Source organism: Moschus berezovskii, chromosome 1 (assembly GCF_049115385.1).
Source record: "Moschus berezovskii isolate FMDL1 chromosome 1, NW_MosBer_1.0, whole genome shotgun sequence".
NCBI lineage: Eukaryota > Metazoa > Chordata > Mammalia > Artiodactyla > Moschidae > Moschus > Moschus berezovskii.
The window spans coordinates 66,700,707-66,722,458 of record NC_142460.1 but is presented as its reverse complement, the minus strand read 5'-3'; the positions used below and the strand labels follow the sequence as shown (position 1 = coordinate 66,722,458).

Here is a 21,752-nt window from a genome sequence, read left to right as displayed (position 1 = left end):
CTGTAGTTATTTCTCATTAGACTGACATTTCCCAAATGTCCCACATAGCTCCCAAATTGGAGTGATTATGAATAAGACAGGAGTGATTATGTTTGGAGTGATTATTAATAAGGCTGCTATGAACATGCTTACGCATGTTTTTCAGCATACATAAGCTCCTATTCCTCTAGGATATAGCAGAGTCACACTGTTGAGTCATAGGGTATTTATACGTTTATATTCAGTAAATACTGTTAGTTTTTCAAAGTGGCTGCACAATTTATACTCCTAGAACAGTTAACGAGAGTGCCAATTGCTCTACATATCCACCAAAACTAAACATATTGCTCATGCTTCTAATTTTAGCTACTCTGGTGGGAGCTCCACAACAAGGGAAAAAAATAATCTTTCTAAATTATCAAAAAGTCACTATATTGGGGAGGGGAGTTATGATGAGTGGGACAAAGAAGACCTCTGCAGTGCTGGTAACACTCTAGTCTTCTTTTCAATGGTGATTATATAGATATTCTGAAATATTACATTCAAACTATTTCTAAATTATGCTATCACAACAAACTGGAAAATTCTTAAAGAGATGGGAATACCAGACCACCTGACATGCCTCCTGAGAAATCTGTATGCAGGTCAGGAAGCAACAGTTAGAACTGGACATGGAACAACAGACTGGTTCGAAATAGGGAAAGGAGTACGTCAAGGCTGTATATTGTCACCCTGCTTATTTAACTTATATGCAGAGTACATCATGAGAAACGCTGGGCTGGATGAAGCACAAGCTGGAATCAAGATTGCCGGGAGAAATATCAATAACCTCAGATAGGCAGATGATACACCCTTATGGCAGGAAGTGAAGTCCCATCACTTCATGGGAAATAGATGGGGAAGCAGTGGAAACAGTGACAGACTTTATTTTGGGGGGCTCCAAAATCACTGCAGATGGTGACTGCAGCGTGAAATTAAAAGACGCTTACTCCTTGGAAGGAAAGTTATGACCAACCTGCTGCTAAGTCGCTTCAGTCGTGTCCGACTCTGTGCGACCCCATAGACGGCAGCCCACCAGGCTCCCCCGTCCCTGGGATTCTCCAGGCAAGAACACTGGAGTGGGGTGCCATTTCATTCTCCAACCTAGATAGCATATTAAAAAGCAGAGATATTACTTTGCCAACAAAGGTCCGTCTAGTCAAGGCTATGGTTTTTCCAGTGGTCATGTATGGATGTGAGAGTTGGACTGTGAAGAAAGCTGAGTACCAAAGAATTGATGCTTTTGAACTGTCGTGTTGGAGAAGACTCTTATGACTCCCTTGGACTGCAAGGAGATCCAACAAGTCCATCCTAAAGGAGACCAGTTCTGGGTGCTCATAGGAAGGACTGATGCTGAGGCTGAAACTCCAATACTTTGGCCACCGTGAGCTGACTCATTGGAAAAGATCCTGATGCTGGAAGGGATTGGGGGCAGGAAGGGAAGAGGACGACAGAGGATGACATGGCTGGATGGCATCACCAACTCGATGCACATGAGTTTGGGTGAACTCTGGGAGTTGGTGATGGACAGGGAGGCCTGGCTTGCTGCGATTCATGGGGTCGCAAAGAGTCGGACACAACTGAGCAATTGAACTGAACTGAACTGAAGGAAAACTAAAGAGCCTCTTGATGAAAGTGAAAGAGGAGAGTGAAAAAGTTGTCTTAAAACTCAACATTCAGAAAACTAAGATCATGGCATCTGGTCCCATCACTTCATGGCAAATAGATGGGGAAGCAATGGAAACAGTGACAGACTTTATTTTGGGGGGCTCCAAAATCACAGGAGATGGTGACTGCAGTCATGAAATTAAAAGACGCTTGCTCCTTGGAAGAAAAGTTATGACCAACCTAGACAGCATATTAAAAAGAGACATTACTTTGCCAACAAAGGTCCATCAAAGCTATGATTTTTCCAGTAGTCATGGATGGATGTGAGACTTGGAGTATAAAGAAAGCTGAGCGCCAAAGAATTAATGTTTTTGAACTCTGGTGTTGGAGAAGACTCTTGAGAGTCCCTTGGACAGCAAGGAGAACAAACTAGTGAATCCTAAAGAAAATCAGTTCTGAATATTCATTGGAAGGACAAATGCTGAAGCTGAAGCTCCAATACTTGGGCCACCTGATGGGAAGAACTGACTCATTTGAAAAGACCCTGATGCTGGGAAAGATTGAGGGCAGGCGGAGAAGGTACGACAGAGGATGAGATGGTTGGATGGCATCACTGACCTGATGGACATGAGTTTGAGTAAGCTCCAGGAGTTGTTGATGAACAGGGAAGCCTAGGATGCTGCAGTCCATGGGGTCACAAAGAGTTGGACACTACTAAGTGACTGAACTGAACCCCACAGAGAGAGAATCAGAAAGAGAAGCTACCCCCTCAAAAAAAGTCTACTCTTCCCAACCTCCTGAAGTCTCTGAAATTAGACAGACATTTGCAAAACGTTATGGAGAAAGTTTTACAAAAAGACACAAATTCACCTTTAAGTCACTATGATTAAAACCATTTCCACAGTACAGAGACATAGCTTGTGAGAAACTGCCTGGCATTCCAGTGGTTAGGACTCCAAGCTCTCACTGCTGAGGGTCCAGATTCAATCCCTAATTGGGAAACTAAGATCCCATAAGTTGAGTGGTGCAGCCAAAAACAAACAAAAACCTCTTCAATTCCTAGTCCTTATCCCTAAGTAATGGGCTTCCCCAATGGCTCAGTGGCAAAGCATCCACCAGCAGTGCAGGAGATGTGGGTTTGATCCCTGGGTTAGGAAGATCACTTGAAGGAGAAAATGGGAAAATACTCCAGTATTACTACCTGGAAAATCCCATGGACAGAGGAGCCTGACAGGCTACAGTCCAAAGATGTAGAGTTGGACACGACTGAGCAACTGAACACACACACATCCCTAAGTAACAATGCCAATTATTATTTATTAAGCTCCTACCACATGATCAGTATGCTATACCCATTATCCTTAATCCTCAATCTTTAATCCTCAGAACATACTTGAAAGTTAGGTACCAGATTTTACAGATGAGAAAACTAAAGATCAAAGAAGTTAAGGAACTTGGCCAGGCCACACAGCTAATGGGTGGTAGGGAAAGATGTGAAGCTTTCTCTTGTCTCTCCTGACCAGGTCTCATTTCTCCTCCCAGGTCTCTTTTTATGCCAAACCCTTATCTCGGTCCATCTCACCATGGTACTTCCCACATATGAAAATGTTACCAGTCCTACTCCCCTAGAAAAATCTGGTAACGTCTTTCTCTTAAAAGAAAATCCAGAAAAGAAAATCCAAGTAAATCCATATTCCAGCTTTAGAATTAACCAAGTTTGAAACACCAACAAGGTGTTTGAGTATAAAGCAGCACTCACTGCATGAGAAATGAAAAGCCACACTTGTTTGCAGGCAAACTAGAGCTGACATACGTCAGCCTTCCCCAGCACCACCACTGTGTAGCTCCTGGCTGCCATTCCTCACTGTCCCCACCCTGTTCACAATGAGATGAAAACAGAAGGGAGAAAGACAAGGAAAACCCTGTCAGTATCTACCACTCCTGCTCCCATCGGAAACCCCCACAAGTGACTATCAGTCTCTGCACAGAAGGACAAAAATGGTGAGGAAGAATATGACATGTGTTGAGCCCATGAATGCACATACGTATGCAGTGAAAAGAGGAGGTGGAAGGAGGCAGTGATGAGGATAAAGTCATCTCAGTTCTCATTATCCTCTCTAACTCCACCCCTTCTTGTCTACAACCTTGATCCTTACCTCCCCTATAGCTCTGATTCCACTGATCATGTGTCAGCTTCCAGAAGACCCCATCACGCAGGGGTCCCAGTTCAGAGCTGAAGAAATCATCAATGATCTAGAGAAAGGGGATTCCCACTTCCACCGCTTCATAGCTAGAAGGTGAGGACCAGTCAGTATGTCTGCTACCGGCTCCAAATTGGAACTCTGCATGCATTTTCCCACAGTCACTTTCATAAAGAGTAGTTGGGTCCAGAGGTGTTCTTAATAGTGCCTTTACAATATGATGGATGCAAGTTTTTGTGGGACTGATCTAAAATCCTACACAACACCCATAACGTGGTCTCTATACAGAAATGCTCCAAGCCCCAAACAACTGAATAACAGAAGAATCTTTAGAACTCAATTTGTTGTATGTTGGGCATGAAATGAAACTCACTAGCCCCAACCTCTAAGACTGATACTTATTTATTACTCTTTTTTAGAAAAGATAAAAAAATCCTAAATGAACAGCACAAAGTCTACTAACCCGAGTCTCTTGCACTGCGGGCAAACGCTTTACTGTCTGAGCCACCAGGGAAGTCTACTATATAACTGCACTAAAGACTAATTTCTAAATTCTTATTTCAAGAAATATTCAGCTTCTTAATTTGTAGTAAGCCAGAAATGAGCTTGTCAGTTAATTTCCATGATAAATGTGACGTTAAAGGGGTCACGTTCACCTTTCCTTCTGAGAAATCACATATCCATCTAGGACTCGGAGGCTTAGGCACCAGCTGACGATGTATGGCCGATAGTCGAACCCTGGGATGGAAGGTGTTGCCATCACACATGGATTGTTCATGATTGACAACTGTTCCAGTTCAGTTAAGGATGCCAGAAAAGAGACCTGGAACAAAGGACATCTTTGTTGAATGAAATGGACTACTCAGTGGCAAGCACAGGGCTTCCGCTGATTACACATCTCTGACAGTTTGAGAATGCAACAATTTCCCTCTTGTTTTGAAAAATGACAAGTGACACTTATATTATCCACTGACTCCAAAAATTCCAACAATATGGCCATCTGTTCTTGCTGCACAAAGTCCTTTAGAACGCACTGTTTCCTAGCAAAGAGAACCCTATTTTGAAAACATAATAGAAGCCAGAAAAAGGTACAGAGTATGCCTTATTAACCCCTTTAATGTAGATGTCCCTCCACCAACAATCACTTCCCAGTGGGGTGAAGAGTACAGCATTACAAATGAAATTAAGCCTTAATAACCTACTGACATGAAATAAAAGTGGAAAGAAGAATAATGGTCTTCTGGAGCCAAGCGTTTCATCCTGATAGCAGTTTCTTCCAAGATGCTCATCTAAAGCAAGTGCACCACCTTTTCCTGCATCTCTCCTGAGTTTCCAGCTCCCAGGATCCCATTAGATACCCTCACATTTTACCTCATTTAAGTCCCGGATTTCATTTTCCGCCAAAGAAAGTATAGCAAGACATCTGGGTAGATAAGCAGGTGCCATTCTAAGAGAGGTGATGATATTTCCATGTAAAAGCAGGGTCTTGAAAGTAAAAATGCAATGAATTACAAATGGAAATAGACAAACTTGTCTATTTTGATAAAACCAAAATAATGTATACAAAAGGAAAGTAATCTATTTTATTATAACTTTTCATCACACATAAATCAAAGACTGTTAATGCTAGAAGGGTCCTAGGTGGCCATTTAGTCCAACTCTCTTTTTACATCCATATTCTAAGCTCAAGAAAGTTTAAAGACTTGCCAAAGAACATATGCTTAGTTTAGCAAAACGCATGGTGCAAGTTATTTAAACTTGAGCAACTTTCAACATACTTGTTCATTTCCTTTTAAAACATCAAAATAGAAGGTGAGAAAAGTGAAAGAAAACATTCACTGAAACAAAAAGCTACAGGGAATTCCCTGGTGGTCCTGTGGTTAGGACTCTGCACTTTCACTGCAGAGGGTACGGATTCCATCCCTGGTTAGAGAAATAAGATATCCTGCCTGCTGCCAAAACGACAACAAAAAAGAGAAACAATCAGATAGAAAGCAAATTTTCCACAAGAGAGAGATAACCTACAAACAATGATTTGCAACTATATTCTCTTGGTAACTTAAAACTTGAGGAAGGTAGAATATACTTGATAAACCTGACTCAAATTCAAATTAAGAGAGCAACAATCATGCCTCCATTCCAGAAAAAAAAAAACAACTTTCAATCATCTTTAGTTCATTTGAATTCTCTCAGTATATGACTACATCAAATTGTTTAGAGTAATTGTTGCTAAAAATGATTTCAGCTAAAAAAAATGGCAAAAGTTGAGCTAATAATACTATTTCTGAAGCTTAATGAATTCATCTCACGCTAATGATATCCAATGGAGTAAAAATATGGAAAAAGCCTACTCATGTTTTATGAAGCTGCTGATTCCAACTGTTACATATTTATTTTATTGCATTCCCCTCCATAAAAAGGGCTATCAGCCACAGACTTTCTAAAGTGAGGTTAATTTTGATAATTTAATAATATCTACCACTAAAAGGAAATAGCAATCTTCAGTGTCAAACAGGAATGCTTATTTTTAACCCCACCAACATGTTATGCACTATTGATGCTATACAACTAAAGCTACTAATGTTGACAGACTAGGCATGAAGGGAATTTCATCATGTTTGTTGAAGAGTAAATAGCATTAACTTTAACTACAATGACCAGTTTCAGTTAAAGTAAATCAGCAATAGAAATTAACAACAAAAAGTTTCATACTTAATTTCTGGCATACTAATAGAATTTTTATCATAATGAACACAATTTATTCTTGCAGATCTATATACGGATCAATTATGTCACTTTCTCTTGGTATTTTACTATAAAATTTCAGAAATGACACAGAAAACACACTTACCTTCAGTGATACCAATTTAGATAGATCACCTATCTGGGGTATGTTATTGTCTGATAAATCGAGATGTTGTAGAGAGGTGCAGGTGTTGATTTGTTCCATGGCCTATTACAAGAAAAGGAAATGTATTTCATGCACACAAAATAAAAAAATGAAAGTCTTCCCTACTTCCTTCTAGCTGACCCTCTTCCCTCTTTCTTATTGTCAGAAGCAGAGGAGCAGTGCTTAGCAAGAGAAAGACAAGGCAGTGCCAAGAGAATTTGGCATATTGTTATATAACAAGTTTCTACCTTCATTATCCCTCTAGGGCAGAGGATCATATCATGCCAGATACTTACAGCTTGAAGGAACAGTGATGACACATGATAGCTGATATAGCATAGAGTTTACAAGTTAACATTGGAGCTAAACTGCCTGGATTCAAATCCTGGCTCAGCAACTTCTTGACTGTGTGAGCTTAGGCAAATTACTTAACTTCTCTGTACTTCAGTTTCTTCATCTATACAATACACATAAAGACTGTACCTACTTTACAGGCTGTCATGAGACTGAATGACTTAAAACAGTTAAGGTGGTTAGAAGAGCAAACTTTACATGCTTGATAAGTCAGTTCTCTTCATTTAATACAGTTCCCTTGTCTACAATATCAAAAAATAAGAAACAGAAAACAAAAAATACAAACAAAGAAAAAAAAAGACACAGAAATACTGATTAACTTACCCAAAATAATAGTTACAAAGTGGTGGAAGCAGGACCAGAGTTGAGAGCTCCTGACTTTTAAAATAGTATATTCTCCACTGTACCATTAAACATGCACACAGAGCTTAATTCTGCATGAATTTTCAAAGTGAGTATTTTGTGTTTTTTTTTTTAGTTTATGGTAACTGAAATTATCTCTGGGGAATGGGAGTGGAAACTTTCATTTTTTATTCTACTTAATTCTCTACTGCTTAAATTCGTTTTTCATAGCAAATACTTTGTAAAGTTAAAAAAAACTACTAAAAAAAAAAGAAAGAATTCACCTTGAGATTATTTCCTGCCAAATTCAGCCATTCCAAATGAACTAGTTCCTTTAGGCCTTCCACATAGCCAATACTATTATGAGGCAAATTTAACACCCTGAGTTGGGTCAGTTTGGCCACACCCATCATCCGGACCAGCCTATTATTAGCCACGGACAACTGAGGAAAGAAAACATATCATTATTCTTAGGAGTAAAATATAAATATTACTTTCATATTAGGGTGGTTAAAAAGATTTGTTCATATGGTCAAACATTCCCAAATATATAAATTCAGTTTGTACTTTTCACATATATTGTCTAAATATTCTGCAGTGTAACTATTTATTATTGCTGTCACTCCTAAGCAATAGGAAACAGAGATAAAGTTGAACAATCCCACACCTCCTCCATGCACTAAAAGAAAATATCTTCAACACAGCTACTACTTGAGAATGTAAACTCCACAATAACGGAGTCCTTACATTGTCTGCATCAAAATCTAGAACAATGTCAGACACATAAGGGTCCAATAAATTCTAAATGAATCAATGAATCAACTCTTTACCTTCACCATCAGGTAACATAAAATGTTATGTTATTTAGCCAACATAAAATGTTTTCTTTTTTAACAAATGCTCTTTGTATAGTCTACTTTAAAGGTGACAAAAAAGTGTTAATCTTCAGGAGAAATTTTAAAATTATCATTTAACAGTCATCATGCAAAAATTAATTTTTTAATTTTTTACTAAATTATTTTTAAATTTTAGCTCTTAATTCTTTTTAATTTAAGACAATACCTACTACTTTCTAGGCTTACTAGAGTTAGATTTGTTATCTTACTGCTTTATTTTGTATAATAATAAACTGGTCTTGTATAACTATTTCCCCCATATAGCAATACCTACCTGTACTAATCGTTTGCATTTCTCAAGATTTTCCAATTTAATAATCTGATTTTTATCCAGAATCAAAGTATGAATATCAGCTTCACAGGGTAAGTTTGGGCTTAATTTCTGTAGCCCTTGCCCTGACCAATTGACCACTGATCCTTGAAAAGAGAAGAGAAATTGTTAGAAAACACAAAGCTGAGCATAGGGATAAAATTATACTCATAAAATCTTATACATCTAGAGTTAGAAAACACAGAGCAAAATAAATATCAAGATTTTAAAACTAAAGCAATCGATTTTTAAGTGAATACAGAATGAAATTATTCACTTTCCCTTAGAAGTATCAGATTATACCTAGATTTGCAACATTCACGTATGGATGTGAGAGTTGGACCATAAAGAAGGCTAAGCACCAAAGAATTGATGCTTTTGAACTGTGGTGTTGGAGAAGACTCTTGAGAGTACCTTGGACTGCAAAGAGATCAAACCAGTCAATCCTAAAGCAAATCAGTCCTGAATATTCATTGGAAGGACTGACGCTGAGCTGAAACTCCAATACTTTGGCCACCTGATGGGAAGAATTGACTCTTGGAAAAGACCCTGATGCTGGGAAAGACTGAAGGCAGGAGAAGGGGAGGACGGAGGAGGAGATGGTTGGATGCTATCATCGACTCAATGGACATGAGTTTGAGCAAGCTCTGGGAGATGGTGAAAGACAAGGAGGCCTGGCATGCTGCAGTCCATGGGGTCACAAAGAGAGGGACATGACTGAATGACTGAAGAACAACAACTCAAGTTTCTATGATATTAAATACTCTGGAATTCTTCACACTATTATTCCATATTTTATCCCTAAGTAACGACAGTATTTTTTTAGATGTAACTAATCTTTTGATAGAGATCAACCTGCTTACAATCTAACTACCAGTATACATAAAGTGCCCAAACTATTTTGAAAAATCCAAGTATAGTTATGTTGACTTATCTACAAGATGGGAATAATATACCTACTTCATTACATTGAAATGGTGATGAAAATCGAAACCCGATGAACAGCACTCAATACCATTCCTGGCACGTAGCATTCAATAAACATGATTTGGTATACTTAACAGACGTTCAAATTCTGGCTCCACTAAATACTATGGTTTATTGGGCAAGTTATTGATCTCTTTAGGGCTCACTTTTTTCTACTAAGATAGGAATGATAATAATACCTGCCTTATAATGTTGTTACAGAGAAAATGAGATGTTAAAAAAAAAAGGCACCCAGAACATAATCTGGCTCATATAAAAAGTGCTCCATAAATGTTAACTGCTATTATTATCAGTACATTCATTGCTGCGGTGGGCTGGGGAGGTGGAGTTTAAGAGTAGCAGATATCTGAGGGGGGAGGGGCTACAGAAACTGCCAATTTCAAATTTCCGAGCGATTTCACTTCATTTCACTTCACCCAGATTAAGATTACTGCGGGAAACAATTATGCAAGATAGCTCTCCTGAAGGATACAAACGTTTTTTCATTGTCTAATGGCTTCGAGCATTTGGGAAGACTGATGGTCATTGGATTTAAGAGTTTGATGAGAGCTATATACCGTCCCAGGAAAATGCAGAGCCTCTGCACACAATTCAAAGGGACCGAAACACCTCTTCGACCCTCTCTCCCACAAGAGCCAGATCTAAGCAGTGGAAAAGGGCCTCGACCCTCCGCCCTGCCTGTGACCCAGAGCTTCCGAGCTGTAACCAAAACAAAGGAGCTCCGCTCACACAGCACCCACGGAAGCACCCAGGCCCCGCGCTCCGCTGGGCAGCGACCAAACTAGATCCCAGAATCCGGTCTGCATAACAAGAGGTGGTGAACTGTGGGCTCCGAATAATCCCCAGATTTTATCCTGGCCATTGGGACACTTCCAAGAAAGGGTCCAACGTCAATCTAGGGAACTGCGTTAGATAGAGGGTTTCTTGAACGTTCTAGGAACTGAGAGAAAGGGGGAGATTCTACAGTTTTCACCTGGGTACCCAGAACTCAACGTAAACTTCCAAGAACGGTCACCGAAGCCAGAAACCCGCAGACCAGGTATCCTCAGGAGCGCGGGACCCGCGGCGCCCGGTAGCGCTAAGGTCTCTGGGGGCTTGTAGTCCCTTGCTTGGACCTCGCGGCAACGCCGCAGAGCGAGGCAGCGCCTAGGGGACTACAACTCCCAGAGGGCAGCGCGCCTCCGCGAAGCCCACAACGCTGCATCAAAAGAACTGGTCCAGAACTGCACCCATTAAACCTAGTCTTCTTCTCTCCACCTGGCACCTATTTAATTCAGTTCTATGGAGTAAACCTTGGCACCCAAGAGTGGGGATCGCCTTACCTTCTCCAGAAGGCAAAGCCGCGGCGGCATACACCGCCGCCATACTTCCCGCTTGCTGATAATACCAGGCAACCGTCCTCCGGCTGCTCGGTGGAGCTAGTGGTCGGGAGGAGCGAGCTTGAGACTACAGCTCCCAGGATGCACGGCACCCAAACGGCCCAATTGGCTGCCTGCAACTAAAGATGCGAAAGCCGGGTTAGAATCTGAGCCGCAGTGAGTTTGGGAAACCTGGTCAACTCCCTAATTTGGCAGAGAAGCAAACTGTTATTAAATGATCATTTCACTCTCTTTTCGAGATGTTTTCGAAATTTGACACGTTTATCATCGGAATGATTATAAGGTCTCTACTCAATGGAGACCGAATTTGAGGACTTATTGCTAGAAGTCTAGCAATGGGGGCGGGGGTGGGGTGGGGGAGATGCTCTCCCCTTTATTGACATTTCTGAATAAGTTCAAAGTGTTCAACTCTGCTATAGGCGACTTTGTTTAGATAGTCAAAATCTACACATCTTATTTAAAAATTTAGTTAAAGCATGTTGGGATAGAAGCTTTTATACAGTATCAAATATTTAAGTAATTGTTCTTGAATCGATAACAGAACTTTAGACCTAGAAGTGTATTTAATAAGTATTGAGTGAGTGAGTGTGAAGTCACTCGGTCGTGTCCGACTCTTTGTGACCCCATGGACTGTAGCCCACCAGGCTTCTCTGTCCATGGAATTTTTTAGGGAAGAGTACTGGAGTGGGTTGCCATTTCCTTCGTCAGGGGATATTCCCGACTCAGGGATTGAACCTGGGTCTCCTGCATGATAGGCAGATGCTTTACCATCTGAGCCACCATGGAAGCCCATTTTAATAAGTATAAAACCCAGAATTTTTCCAAGTAGTATACAAAAGAAGTTTACAGTACAGTCTCCAAACTGAAAAGTTACACTGCCTTACTGTAGGGGAGTAGGCTTACACTTTTGATATGACTATTAACATGCTAACTAGCGTGATTGTAACTATGAACTCAATAAGCTTTCAGGGAATGGAGAAAGAAATAGAAACTATAATCTTCAGAGAAGACTTGAAGGAGGAAGTGAAATGGAGCTAAGGCTTAAAAGATGGGTGGGCTCTAAACAGTCCAGAAGTAGATGAAAAGACCGCACAGACTGCAGGTAGGTGGAGGCAGGTGGTAATGAAACTAATCTGATAGCACACGACAATGTGGAGCTTCCAATTTCCACTACCCACTCCTTCACTCCCTCTTGCAATCTTTATTCTGAATTTCCGTCTTTCTGAGACAGCCATGTCCAACATCTCTGATCATTTCTGTTTGAAAAAAATCCTCGTAACTCATGCTTCTAGGTTTCCAGGCAATTGATTCTGTGAGCATTCCCTCCTTCCTGGATCCTCCTTCTCTCTGACTACAGCTGCTTTAACTTAAAATAAATAAATAAATAAACCCTGTTTCCCGCTGTGTTAGTCCGAAGATAAATTTCCTAGCTCTCAAGAGGGAATTAAGACTAGGAATTTTTTTCCTTCTAACCAAGAACCCCCTTATGTAGAAAGCACAGTCTTACTATACAGGTATAAGAAAAATGTAAGCCTGAATTCTTTCTCCTAATAACCTTGGTTCCCTGGAACAGTTGGTGAAGTCTGAGTCGAGTTTCTAGCTCATGGAACGAAAAAGTGTTTACAGTTCTCTCCAACTTTGCAGGGTAATGACTTGGGAGGGGGTTCCTGGAAGCCCAGAAGGTACTTGAGGAGCGCAGGATTCTGCTGCTGCTAAGTCACTTCAGTCATGTCCGACTCTGTGTAACCCCACAGATGGAAGCCCACCAGGCTCCCCCATCCCTGGGATTCTCCAGGCAAGAACACTGGAGTGGGTTTCCATTTCCTTCTCCAATGTGTGAAAGTGAAAAGTGAAAGTGAAGTCGCTCAGTCGTGTCCGACCCTTAGCGACCCCACGGACTGCAGCCTACCAGGCTCCTCCATCCATGGGATTTTCTAGGCAAGAGTACTGGAGTGGCTTGCCATTGCCTTCTCCGAGGTTTCTGCTAGTTTACAGCAATAGCAGAACCAGAGTTTGTTTGGTTTGTCTGACCTGGTTTCCTGAGAAAAGGGCCAAAGAACTCACTTTATGGGGCTAACTGAGTATAGTCATAGCTCTTAAAGACAGCGGCCATAGTCTTTGGGCATAGTTTCACATGCCCAAGTGAACCAGCAACACTTTATAATCATACCAGACACTTGTGTACTTCAGCCTTTGCATCCAAAATCAAATTGCTCCACTTTAACTAAATTGCTTCATTTTGTGTATTCCTTAAACTCGGCACTGCACTCTCCAGGCAATTTGGAGAATTCTACTGAACAACGCCATGAACTTCTCAAGGCAACATTTCTTGGCCGGCCCAGATCCCACAAGACTTTCCCTCCTATCAGCGCAGTATACTTGATCTCTGCAACAGCTGATCGCCTTAACTCATCTTCCCCATCTCTAATTCATCTGCCCGTTGCTACTAGCATGATCTAAGTAAAACAACACCGTTTATCATATTAATCCCCTCCTCAAAAACTTCCCTCTTGAAATTTAACTTTCTAGGGCAACCATAACCTGGTCTCACCCTACTTCCTGCTATTCATTCCACTAGTTTTCACTTGGTTCTTTTGATTGAGGGACTGACAAAATGGAACCTGTGTTTCAGAAAGGTTAAATTGCTCATATGACAAGAATGAATTGAAAAGTAGAATAGTGGTAGGAAGGAGACTCTTGAAATAGTAGATGGTAACCTTTTACAGAGTAGTTTCAGGAGGGTACTATGTACAAGTTTAAATAACATGAAGTTAAGAGACTAGGTAGACAGAAAACTGGAACAACATTGTGGATAGTGCCATTTCTCTTGAAAACAAAAGAGATTTTCTAATTAGGGTGAGAATTAATATTTGAAAGAAGTATAATAACTTCCAAGTTTAAAAACTAAGATATTATTAAAGAATTTTGACACTGTAAAAATTTTGCAAATGTGCCTTTTTACAATAAAAAGCTTTATGTTTTTTTATGTGACTTTTTGTGATTTATGTGAAGGTTTCTTGTTCAGTCGCTCAGTTGTGTCTGACTCTTTGTGACCCCACGGACTGCAGCATGCCAGGTTTCCCTGTCCTTTACTATCTCCCAGAGCCTGCTCAAATTCATGTCCATTGAGTCGGTGATGCCATCCAACTATCTCATCCTCTGTCGTCCCTTCTCTTCCTGCCTTCAATCTTTCCCAGCATCAGGGTCTTTTCCAAGAGTTACCTCTTTGCATCAGGTGGCCAAAGTATTGGAGCTTCAGCTTCAGCATCAGTCCTTCCAAAGAGTATTCAGGGTTGATTTCCTTTATGATTGACTGGTTTAATCTCCTGGCAGCTCAAGGGACTCTCAAGAGTTTTCTCCAACACCACAGTTTGAAAGCATCAGTTCTTTACTGCTCAGCCTTCTTTATGGTCCAACTCTCACATCCGTACATGACCACTGGAAAAACCATAGCTTTGACTATACAGACCTTTGTCAGCAAAGTAATGTCTTTGCTTTTTAATACACTATCTAGATTTGTCATAGTTTTTCTTCCAAGGAGCAAGTGCCTTTTAATTTCATGGCTGCAGTCACCATCTGAAGTGATTTTGGAGCCCAAGAAAATAAAGTTTTACTTATCACTTTGTCTCTCAATGAATTCTTTATGCAATGAGACATCAAGAACCTGAGGTTCATTATGTCCTCAGACCAGGTGTGATCCTGGTTAAAAGACCATGGGTTCAAGTCCCAATCTGATTTACATGGTTTCAGAACCAGTGAAGGATTGCCAGCCCACCATTCTCCAAAGCAGTGAGATTATAGGAAGGCTATCAGAGCAGTCTTAAAGCATCAGTCCTAAATAGCATGAAATATCAGGACCAAAATAATGTAGAAGAGTTCACCATCTGAAGATGAGATACTAAATACTTTTACTCCCCTCATATATCAGCTAAAATCTGAGAAAAAGAAGAGGTGAAAGTATAAATTTCAAAAATAAAGCCACTGTGATATACTTTACAGATGCTTTTATCAAACTGAGAAGCTGACTTTTCTTTAAAAGAATAATAAACTTAAAAAAAATTTTTTTAAGAATAAAAATAAAGGAATCCTTGACAGTTTTATTTAATCATCTCTTTTGGAGTGCTTCTAAAAGGCAGTGAAACCTATGTAAGTGATTTATGATATTTCCAGTTGAAAGTTAAGCAAATATTTAAATAAAATGTAATTTTAATTTATACTTGTAAGACTAAGATCTTAAAAGCTCAAAAAGTTCATTTCTATAAGAGTGGTAGTTTTACTTTCTATCCCTCCCTGCCAACTTAATTCATTTTTTTTAAAGAAAGTGGTGTAATTGTTAATTTTATGTGTCAACTTGACTGGGCCATAGTGCCCAGATACATGATCAAACATTATTTTAGATGCCTTCTATGAGTGTTTTGGGATAAGATTTACATTTAAACTGGCAGACTTTAAGTAAAGCAGATTGTCCTACATAATGTGGGTTAGCCTTATCCAATCAGCTGAAGATCTAAATATTTAGAACAAAATACTGACCTCCCAGGAACAGCATGGAATTCTAAGGCAGACAAGCTCTGGACGTGAACTGCAACACTCACTGGCTCCTTGCACGGTCTCCAACGTGCCCACAAACCCTGCCGATTTTGTAAACCCTAGCCTTCATAATCCTGTGAGCCAGTTCCTTAAAAGAAACCTCTTCCTATATTTGTGCACATGGAGAACCCTGACTAATAAAGCGGGGAGAGTATTCAACTTCCACTAGATATTAAACACTGAAGTCTTCATCCTGTAATTATATATGATTGTCCACCTCATTTGAGGTTCCACTGACATCATTCAAAGATAGGACAAATTTGGCCAATTCAGAAAAAAATTTCTCTGAACAGAAAGAAAATTCAGAGTAACACTAAATTGTGTCTCTCATATACGGAATACACCAGTGTTGCTGATATAAGTGATCTAGCCATAGTAATTATCAGAATAACTTTCCTACATAGTTGTTTGAGCTCAGAATGTTACAAAAGTTTTCAAGAGTTTGCAAAAAATAACCTCCAAAGGAGTCTAAATATATCTTTAGTTGTTCTCTTTGTCCTTCAGGATATATTTTCTATTTTAAAACAATGTAGCATGTATCAGCTTTAAAGAAAAAAAAAGTTACTGTAAAAATCTTAGAAAATGCAGGCAAGCAAAAAGTAAATATGAAAGTCTTCCATAATTCCCTAACCCAGAGATAGTCACTGGTAACCTGATGAACTATGGACTGAGGTTCGTGACATTGTACAGGAGACGGGGACTAAGACAATCCCCATGGAAAAGAAATGCAAAAAAGCAAAATGGCTGTCTGAGGAGGCCTTACAAATACCTGTGAAAAGAAGAGAAGCAAAAAGCAAACGAGAAGAGGAAAGATATAAGCATCTGAATGCAGAGTTCCAAAGAATAGCAAGGAGAGATAAGAAAGCCTTCCTCAACGATCAATGCAAAGAAATAGAGGAAAACAACAGAATAGGAAAAACAAGAGATCTCTTCAAGAAAATTAGAGATATCAAGGGAACATTTCATGCAAAGATGGACTCAATAAAGGACAGAAATGGTATGGACCTAACAAAGGTCCAGTCAAGGCTATGGTTTTCCCACTGGTCATGTATGGATGTGAGAGTTGGACTGTGAAGAAAGCTGATCGCCGAAGAATTGATGCTTTTGAACTGTGGTGCTGGAGAAGACTCTTGAGAGTCCCTTGGACTGCAAGGAGATCCAACCAGTCCATTCTAAAGGAGATCAATCCTGGGTGTTCATTGGAAGGACTGATGCTAAAGCTGAAACTGCAATACTTTGGCCACCTCATGCGACGAGTTGACTCACTGGAAAAGACTCTGATGCTGGGAAGGATTGGGGGCGGGAGAAGAAGGGGACGATAGAGAATGAGATGGCTGGATGGCATCACCGACTCGATGGAGATGAGTTTGAGTGAACTCCGGGAGTTGGTGATGGACAGGGAGGCCGGGCGTGCTGTGATTCATGGGGTCGCAAAGAGTCGGACACGACTGAGTGACTGAACTGAACTGAACTGAACAGAAGCAGAAGATATTAAGAAGAGGTGGCAAGAATACACAGAAGAACTGTACAAAAAAGATCTTCACGACCAAGATAATCACGAAGGCGTGATCATTCACCTAGAGCCAGACATCTTGGAATGTGAAGTCAGTGGGCCTTAGAAAGCATCACTACGAACAAAGCTAGTGGAGGTGATGGAATTCCAGTTGAGCTATTTCAAATCCTGAAAGATGATGCTGTAAAAGTGCTCCACTCAATATGCCAGCAAATTTGGAAAACTCAGCAGTGGCCACAGGACTGGAAAAGGTCAGTCTTCATTCCAATCCCAAAGAAAGGCAATGCCAAAGAATGCTCAAACTACCACACAATTGCACTCATCTCACATGCTAGTAAAGTAATGCTCAAAATTCTCCAAGCCAGGCTTCAGCAATATGTGAACCGTGAACTTCCAGATGTTCAAGCAGATTGTAGAAAAGGCAGAGGCACCAGAGATCAAATTGCCAACATCCACTGGATCATGGAGAAAGCAAGAGTTCCAGAAAAACATCTATTTCTGCTTCATTGACTATGCCAAAGCCTTTGACTGTGTGGATCACAATACACTGTGGAAAATTCTTCAAGAGATAGGAATACCAGACCACCTGACATGCCTCTGTATGCAGGTCAGGAAGCAACAGTTGGAACTGGACATGGAACAACAGACTGGTTCCAAATAGGAAAAGAAGTATGTCAAGGTTGCATGTTGTCACCGTGCTTATTTAACTTACACGCAGAGTACATCATGAGGAACGCTGGGCTGGAAGAAGCACAAGCCAGAATCAAGATTGCCGGGAGAAATATCAATAACCTCAGATATGCAGATGACACCACCCTTATGGCAGAGAGTGAAGAGGAACTAAAAAGCCTCTTGATGAAAGTGAAAGAGGAGAGTGAAGGAGACGACAGAGGATGAGATAGTTGGATGGCATCACCGACTCGATGGACATGAGTTTGAGTGAACTCCGGGAGTTGGTGATGGACAGGGAGGCCTGGAGTGCTGTGATTCATGGGGTCGCAGAGAATCGGACACGACTGAGCGACTGAACTGAACTGAACTGAACTGATGGGTAATTTATATTAGTGTGTTTCCTTTTAAACTATTTTTACCCACTGGACTCCCTGCCTCTATATATATATTTTTTAACAATAATGGATATATACTGTACATGGATTTGGGACTGGTATTTTCATGTAACATGTTTTATAAATTTCCCTGTGACTTCAGTTCAGTTAAGTCCCTCACTTGTGTCTGACTCCTTGCGACCCCATGGAATGCAGCACACCAGGCCTTCCCTGTCCATCACCAACTCCCAGAGTTTACTCAAACACATGTCCACTGAGTCGGTGATGCCATCCAACTATCTCATCCTCTGTCGTCCCCTTCTCCTCCTGCCTTCAATCTTTCCCAACATCAGGGTCTTTTCCAATGAGTCAGTTCTTTGCATCAGGTGCAAAGTATTGGAGTTTCAGCTTCAGCATCAGTCCTTCCAATGAATATTCAGGACTGATTTCCTTTAGGATGGACTGTTTGGATCTCCTTGCAGTTCAAGGGACTCTCAAGAGTCTTCTCCAACACCACAGTTCAAAAGCATCAATTCTTTGGCCCTCAGCTTTCTTTATAGTCTAACTCTCACATCCATACGTGACTACAGGAAAAACCATAGCTTTGACTAGTCGGACCTTTGTGGGCAAAGTAATGTCTCTGCTTTTTAATATGCTGTCTAAGTTGGTCATAACCCTTCTTCCAAGGAGCAAGCATCTTTGAATTTCATGGCTGCTGTCACCAATGCTGTGATTCTGGAGCCCAAGAAAATAAAGTCAGCCACTGTTTTCACTGTTTTCCTATCTATTTGCCTTGAAATGATGGGGCCAGATGCCATGATCTTACTTTTCTGAATGTTGTGCTTTAAGCCAACTTTTTCACTCTCCTTTTTCACCTTCATCAAGAGGCTTTTTAGTTCTTCTTCACTTTCTGCCATAAGGGTGGTGTCATCTGCATATCTGAGGTTACTGATATTTCTCCCAGCAATCTTGATTTCAGCTTGGGCTTCATCCAGCCCAGCATTTCTCATGATGTACTCTGCAATAAGTTAAATAAGCAGGGTGACAATATACAGCCTTGATGTACTCCTTTTCCTATTTGGAACCAGTCTGTTGTTCCATGTTCAGTTCTAACTGTTGCTTCTTGACCTGCATACAGATTTCTCAGGAGGCATGTCAGGTGGTCTGGTATTCCCATCTCTTGAAGAATTTTCCACAGTGTGTTGTGATCCACACAGTCACAGCCTTTGGTATAGTCAATAAAGCAGATGTTTTTCTTGAACTTTCTTGCTTTTTCAATGATCCAGTGGATGTTGGCATTTTGATCTCTGGTTCCTCTGCCTTTTCTAAATCCAGCTTAATATCTGGAAGTTCACGGTTCACATACTGTTGAAGCCTGGCTTGGAGATGTTTGAGCATTACTTTGCTAGTGTGTGAGATGAGTACAATTGTGTGGTAGTTTGAACATTCTTGGCATTGTCTTTCTTTGGGATTGGAATGGAAACTGACCTTTTCCAGTCCTGTGGCCACTGATGAGTTTTCCAGATTTGCTGACATATTGAGTGTAGCACTTTAACAGCATCCTCTTTTAGGATGCTGCACTCAATTTATCCTTCTACCCTCAGTCTATTTAGAAAAATTCATCTAAGTATATCTCAACAGCTGGTCAGAATTGGTCAGGCTGTCATAGTCCTTCTCTTTCTTTAGTTCTTTAATTCTATTCAGATCTCTTAATTCATTCCTGAGAAAGTTTCCAACAGATGTGCCACTTTCTTAATATTAGTCAGCAACCTTGCTGGACTTTCCATATCTCTTCTACCACATTTTTAGGATGAGTTGCTTATACAGAGTGTACAGGAGAGGCAAATTTCCTACTTTACCGATCCTGACTTCTTGTGGCTGAACTAATAATAAAATTAACACACAACAGATAAACAGCAGAAAAAGAAAGAAATTTAATTCATGTGCACAGAGGTCTCACATAGAGTTAAGTCCTCAGTAAGAAGTGGCCAAAGCAGACAGCTTTGATATTTTTTAGATGAAGGAACAATAAAAATTAGCAAGGAATTTAAGCAAAGCTTAGGCTTTGAGTAGTAAATTAGTAAATAAATATCAAAGTCTGCTTCTACAAACTTCTCTGCCATGAATTCCCTGTCTCTGGTAATAATGATGTCTTCCTACCTTTGCTACTGTACAACAAGAAAGTATGAGAGCTTTATTTCCTGCTTTCAGGGGGACAGACAGGAAGCTGAAAGTAACCTTCTTGCACCTACCGGTTTTCAGGTAATCTGAATTCAAAGTAACCCATATGTTATTGAGACGTAATTTGGAGCAACCTGCCCTAAGCTCCACCTAGCAGCATAAATCAACCATTGTGTTTGTTTTCTAGTCAAATATTGTCTCCTACGCACTTCATGGCTTTCCTTTTGCCACTCTCCATCAAATGCTTGCTAGACTATAGCCTTGGAGTACAAAATGAAGCAGGGCAAAGGCTGACAGAGTTTTGCCAAGAGAATGTACTGGTCATACCAAACAACCTCTTCCAACAACACAAGAGAAGACTCTACACATGGACATCACCAGATGGTCAACACCGAAATCAGATTGATTATATTCTTTGCAGCCAAACACGGAGAAGCTCTATACACTCAGCAAAAACAAGATTGGGAGCTGACTGTGGCTCAGATCAAGAACTCCTTATTGCAAAATTCAGACTTAAATTGAAGAAAGTAGGGACAACCATTCAAGTATGACCTAAATTATACAGTGGAAGTGACAAAGAGATTCAAAGGATTAGATGTGATAGAGTGCCTGAAGAGCTATGGATGGAGGTTCATCACATTGTACAGGAGGCGGTGATGAAAACCATCCACAAGAAAAAGAAATGCAAAAAGGCAAAAAGGCTGTCTGAGGAGGCCTTACAAATAGCTGAGAAAAGAAGAGAAGCAAAACACAACAGAAAAAAGGAAAGATATACCCATTTGAATGCAGAGTTCCAAAGAATAGCAAGGAAAGATAAGAAAGCCTTCCTAAGAAAAAATGCAAAGACACAGAGGAAAACAATAGAATGGGAAAGACTAGAGATCTCTTCAAGAAAATTAGAGATACCAAGGGAACATTTCAGGCAAAGATGGGCACAATAAAGGACAGAAATGGTATGGACCTAACAGAAGCAGAAGATATTAAGAAGAGGTGGCAAGAATACAAAGAAGAACTATACAAAAAGATCTTAATGATCCAGATAATTATGATGGTGTGATCACTCACCTAGAGTTAGACATCTTGGAGTGTGAAATCAAGTGGGCCTTTGGAAGCATGACTATAAACAAAGCTAGTGGAGGTGATCAAATTCCAGCTGAGCTGTTTAAAATCCTAAAAGATGACGCTGTTACAGTGCTGCACTCAATGTGTCAGCAAAGTCGGAAAACTGAGCAATGTTCACAGGACTGCAAAAGAATGCCAAAGAATGCTCAAACTGCCACACAACTGCACTCATTTCACAGTTGCACTCATTTCACTGCTTATTTAATTTACATGCAGTGTGTGAGTGAGTGTGTGTGTGTGTTAGTCACTCAGTCGTGACCGACTCTTCGCGACCCCGTGGACTACAGCCCACCAGGCTCCTCTGTCCATGAGATT

The 21,752-nt window shown here is 40.4% G+C and overlaps 1 protein-coding gene across 1 annotated transcript in view; it reads right to left on the bottom strand.

Moving 5' to 3' along the window:
* The window catches only part of CEP97 (centrosomal protein 97), a 38,733-nt gene that overhangs the window by 13,718 nt on the left and 3,263 nt on the right, over positions 1-21,752 (bottom strand). Inside the window, exons 2-7 of the mRNA XM_055416195.2 lie at positions 10,929-11,104; positions 8,584-8,726; positions 7,698-7,856; positions 6,679-6,780; positions 5,199-5,312; positions 4,484-4,650 (exon numbers count right to left, since the gene is read on the bottom strand). Of these exons, the coding sequence (XP_055272170.2) occupies positions 4,484-4,650; positions 5,199-5,312; positions 6,679-6,780; positions 7,698-7,856; positions 8,584-8,726; positions 10,929-10,971 (728 nt within the window). The 5' untranslated portion in view covers positions 10,972-11,104. The remainder of the gene's footprint in view (positions 1-4,483; positions 4,651-5,198; positions 5,313-6,678; positions 6,781-7,697; positions 7,857-8,583; positions 8,727-10,928; positions 11,105-21,752) is intronic.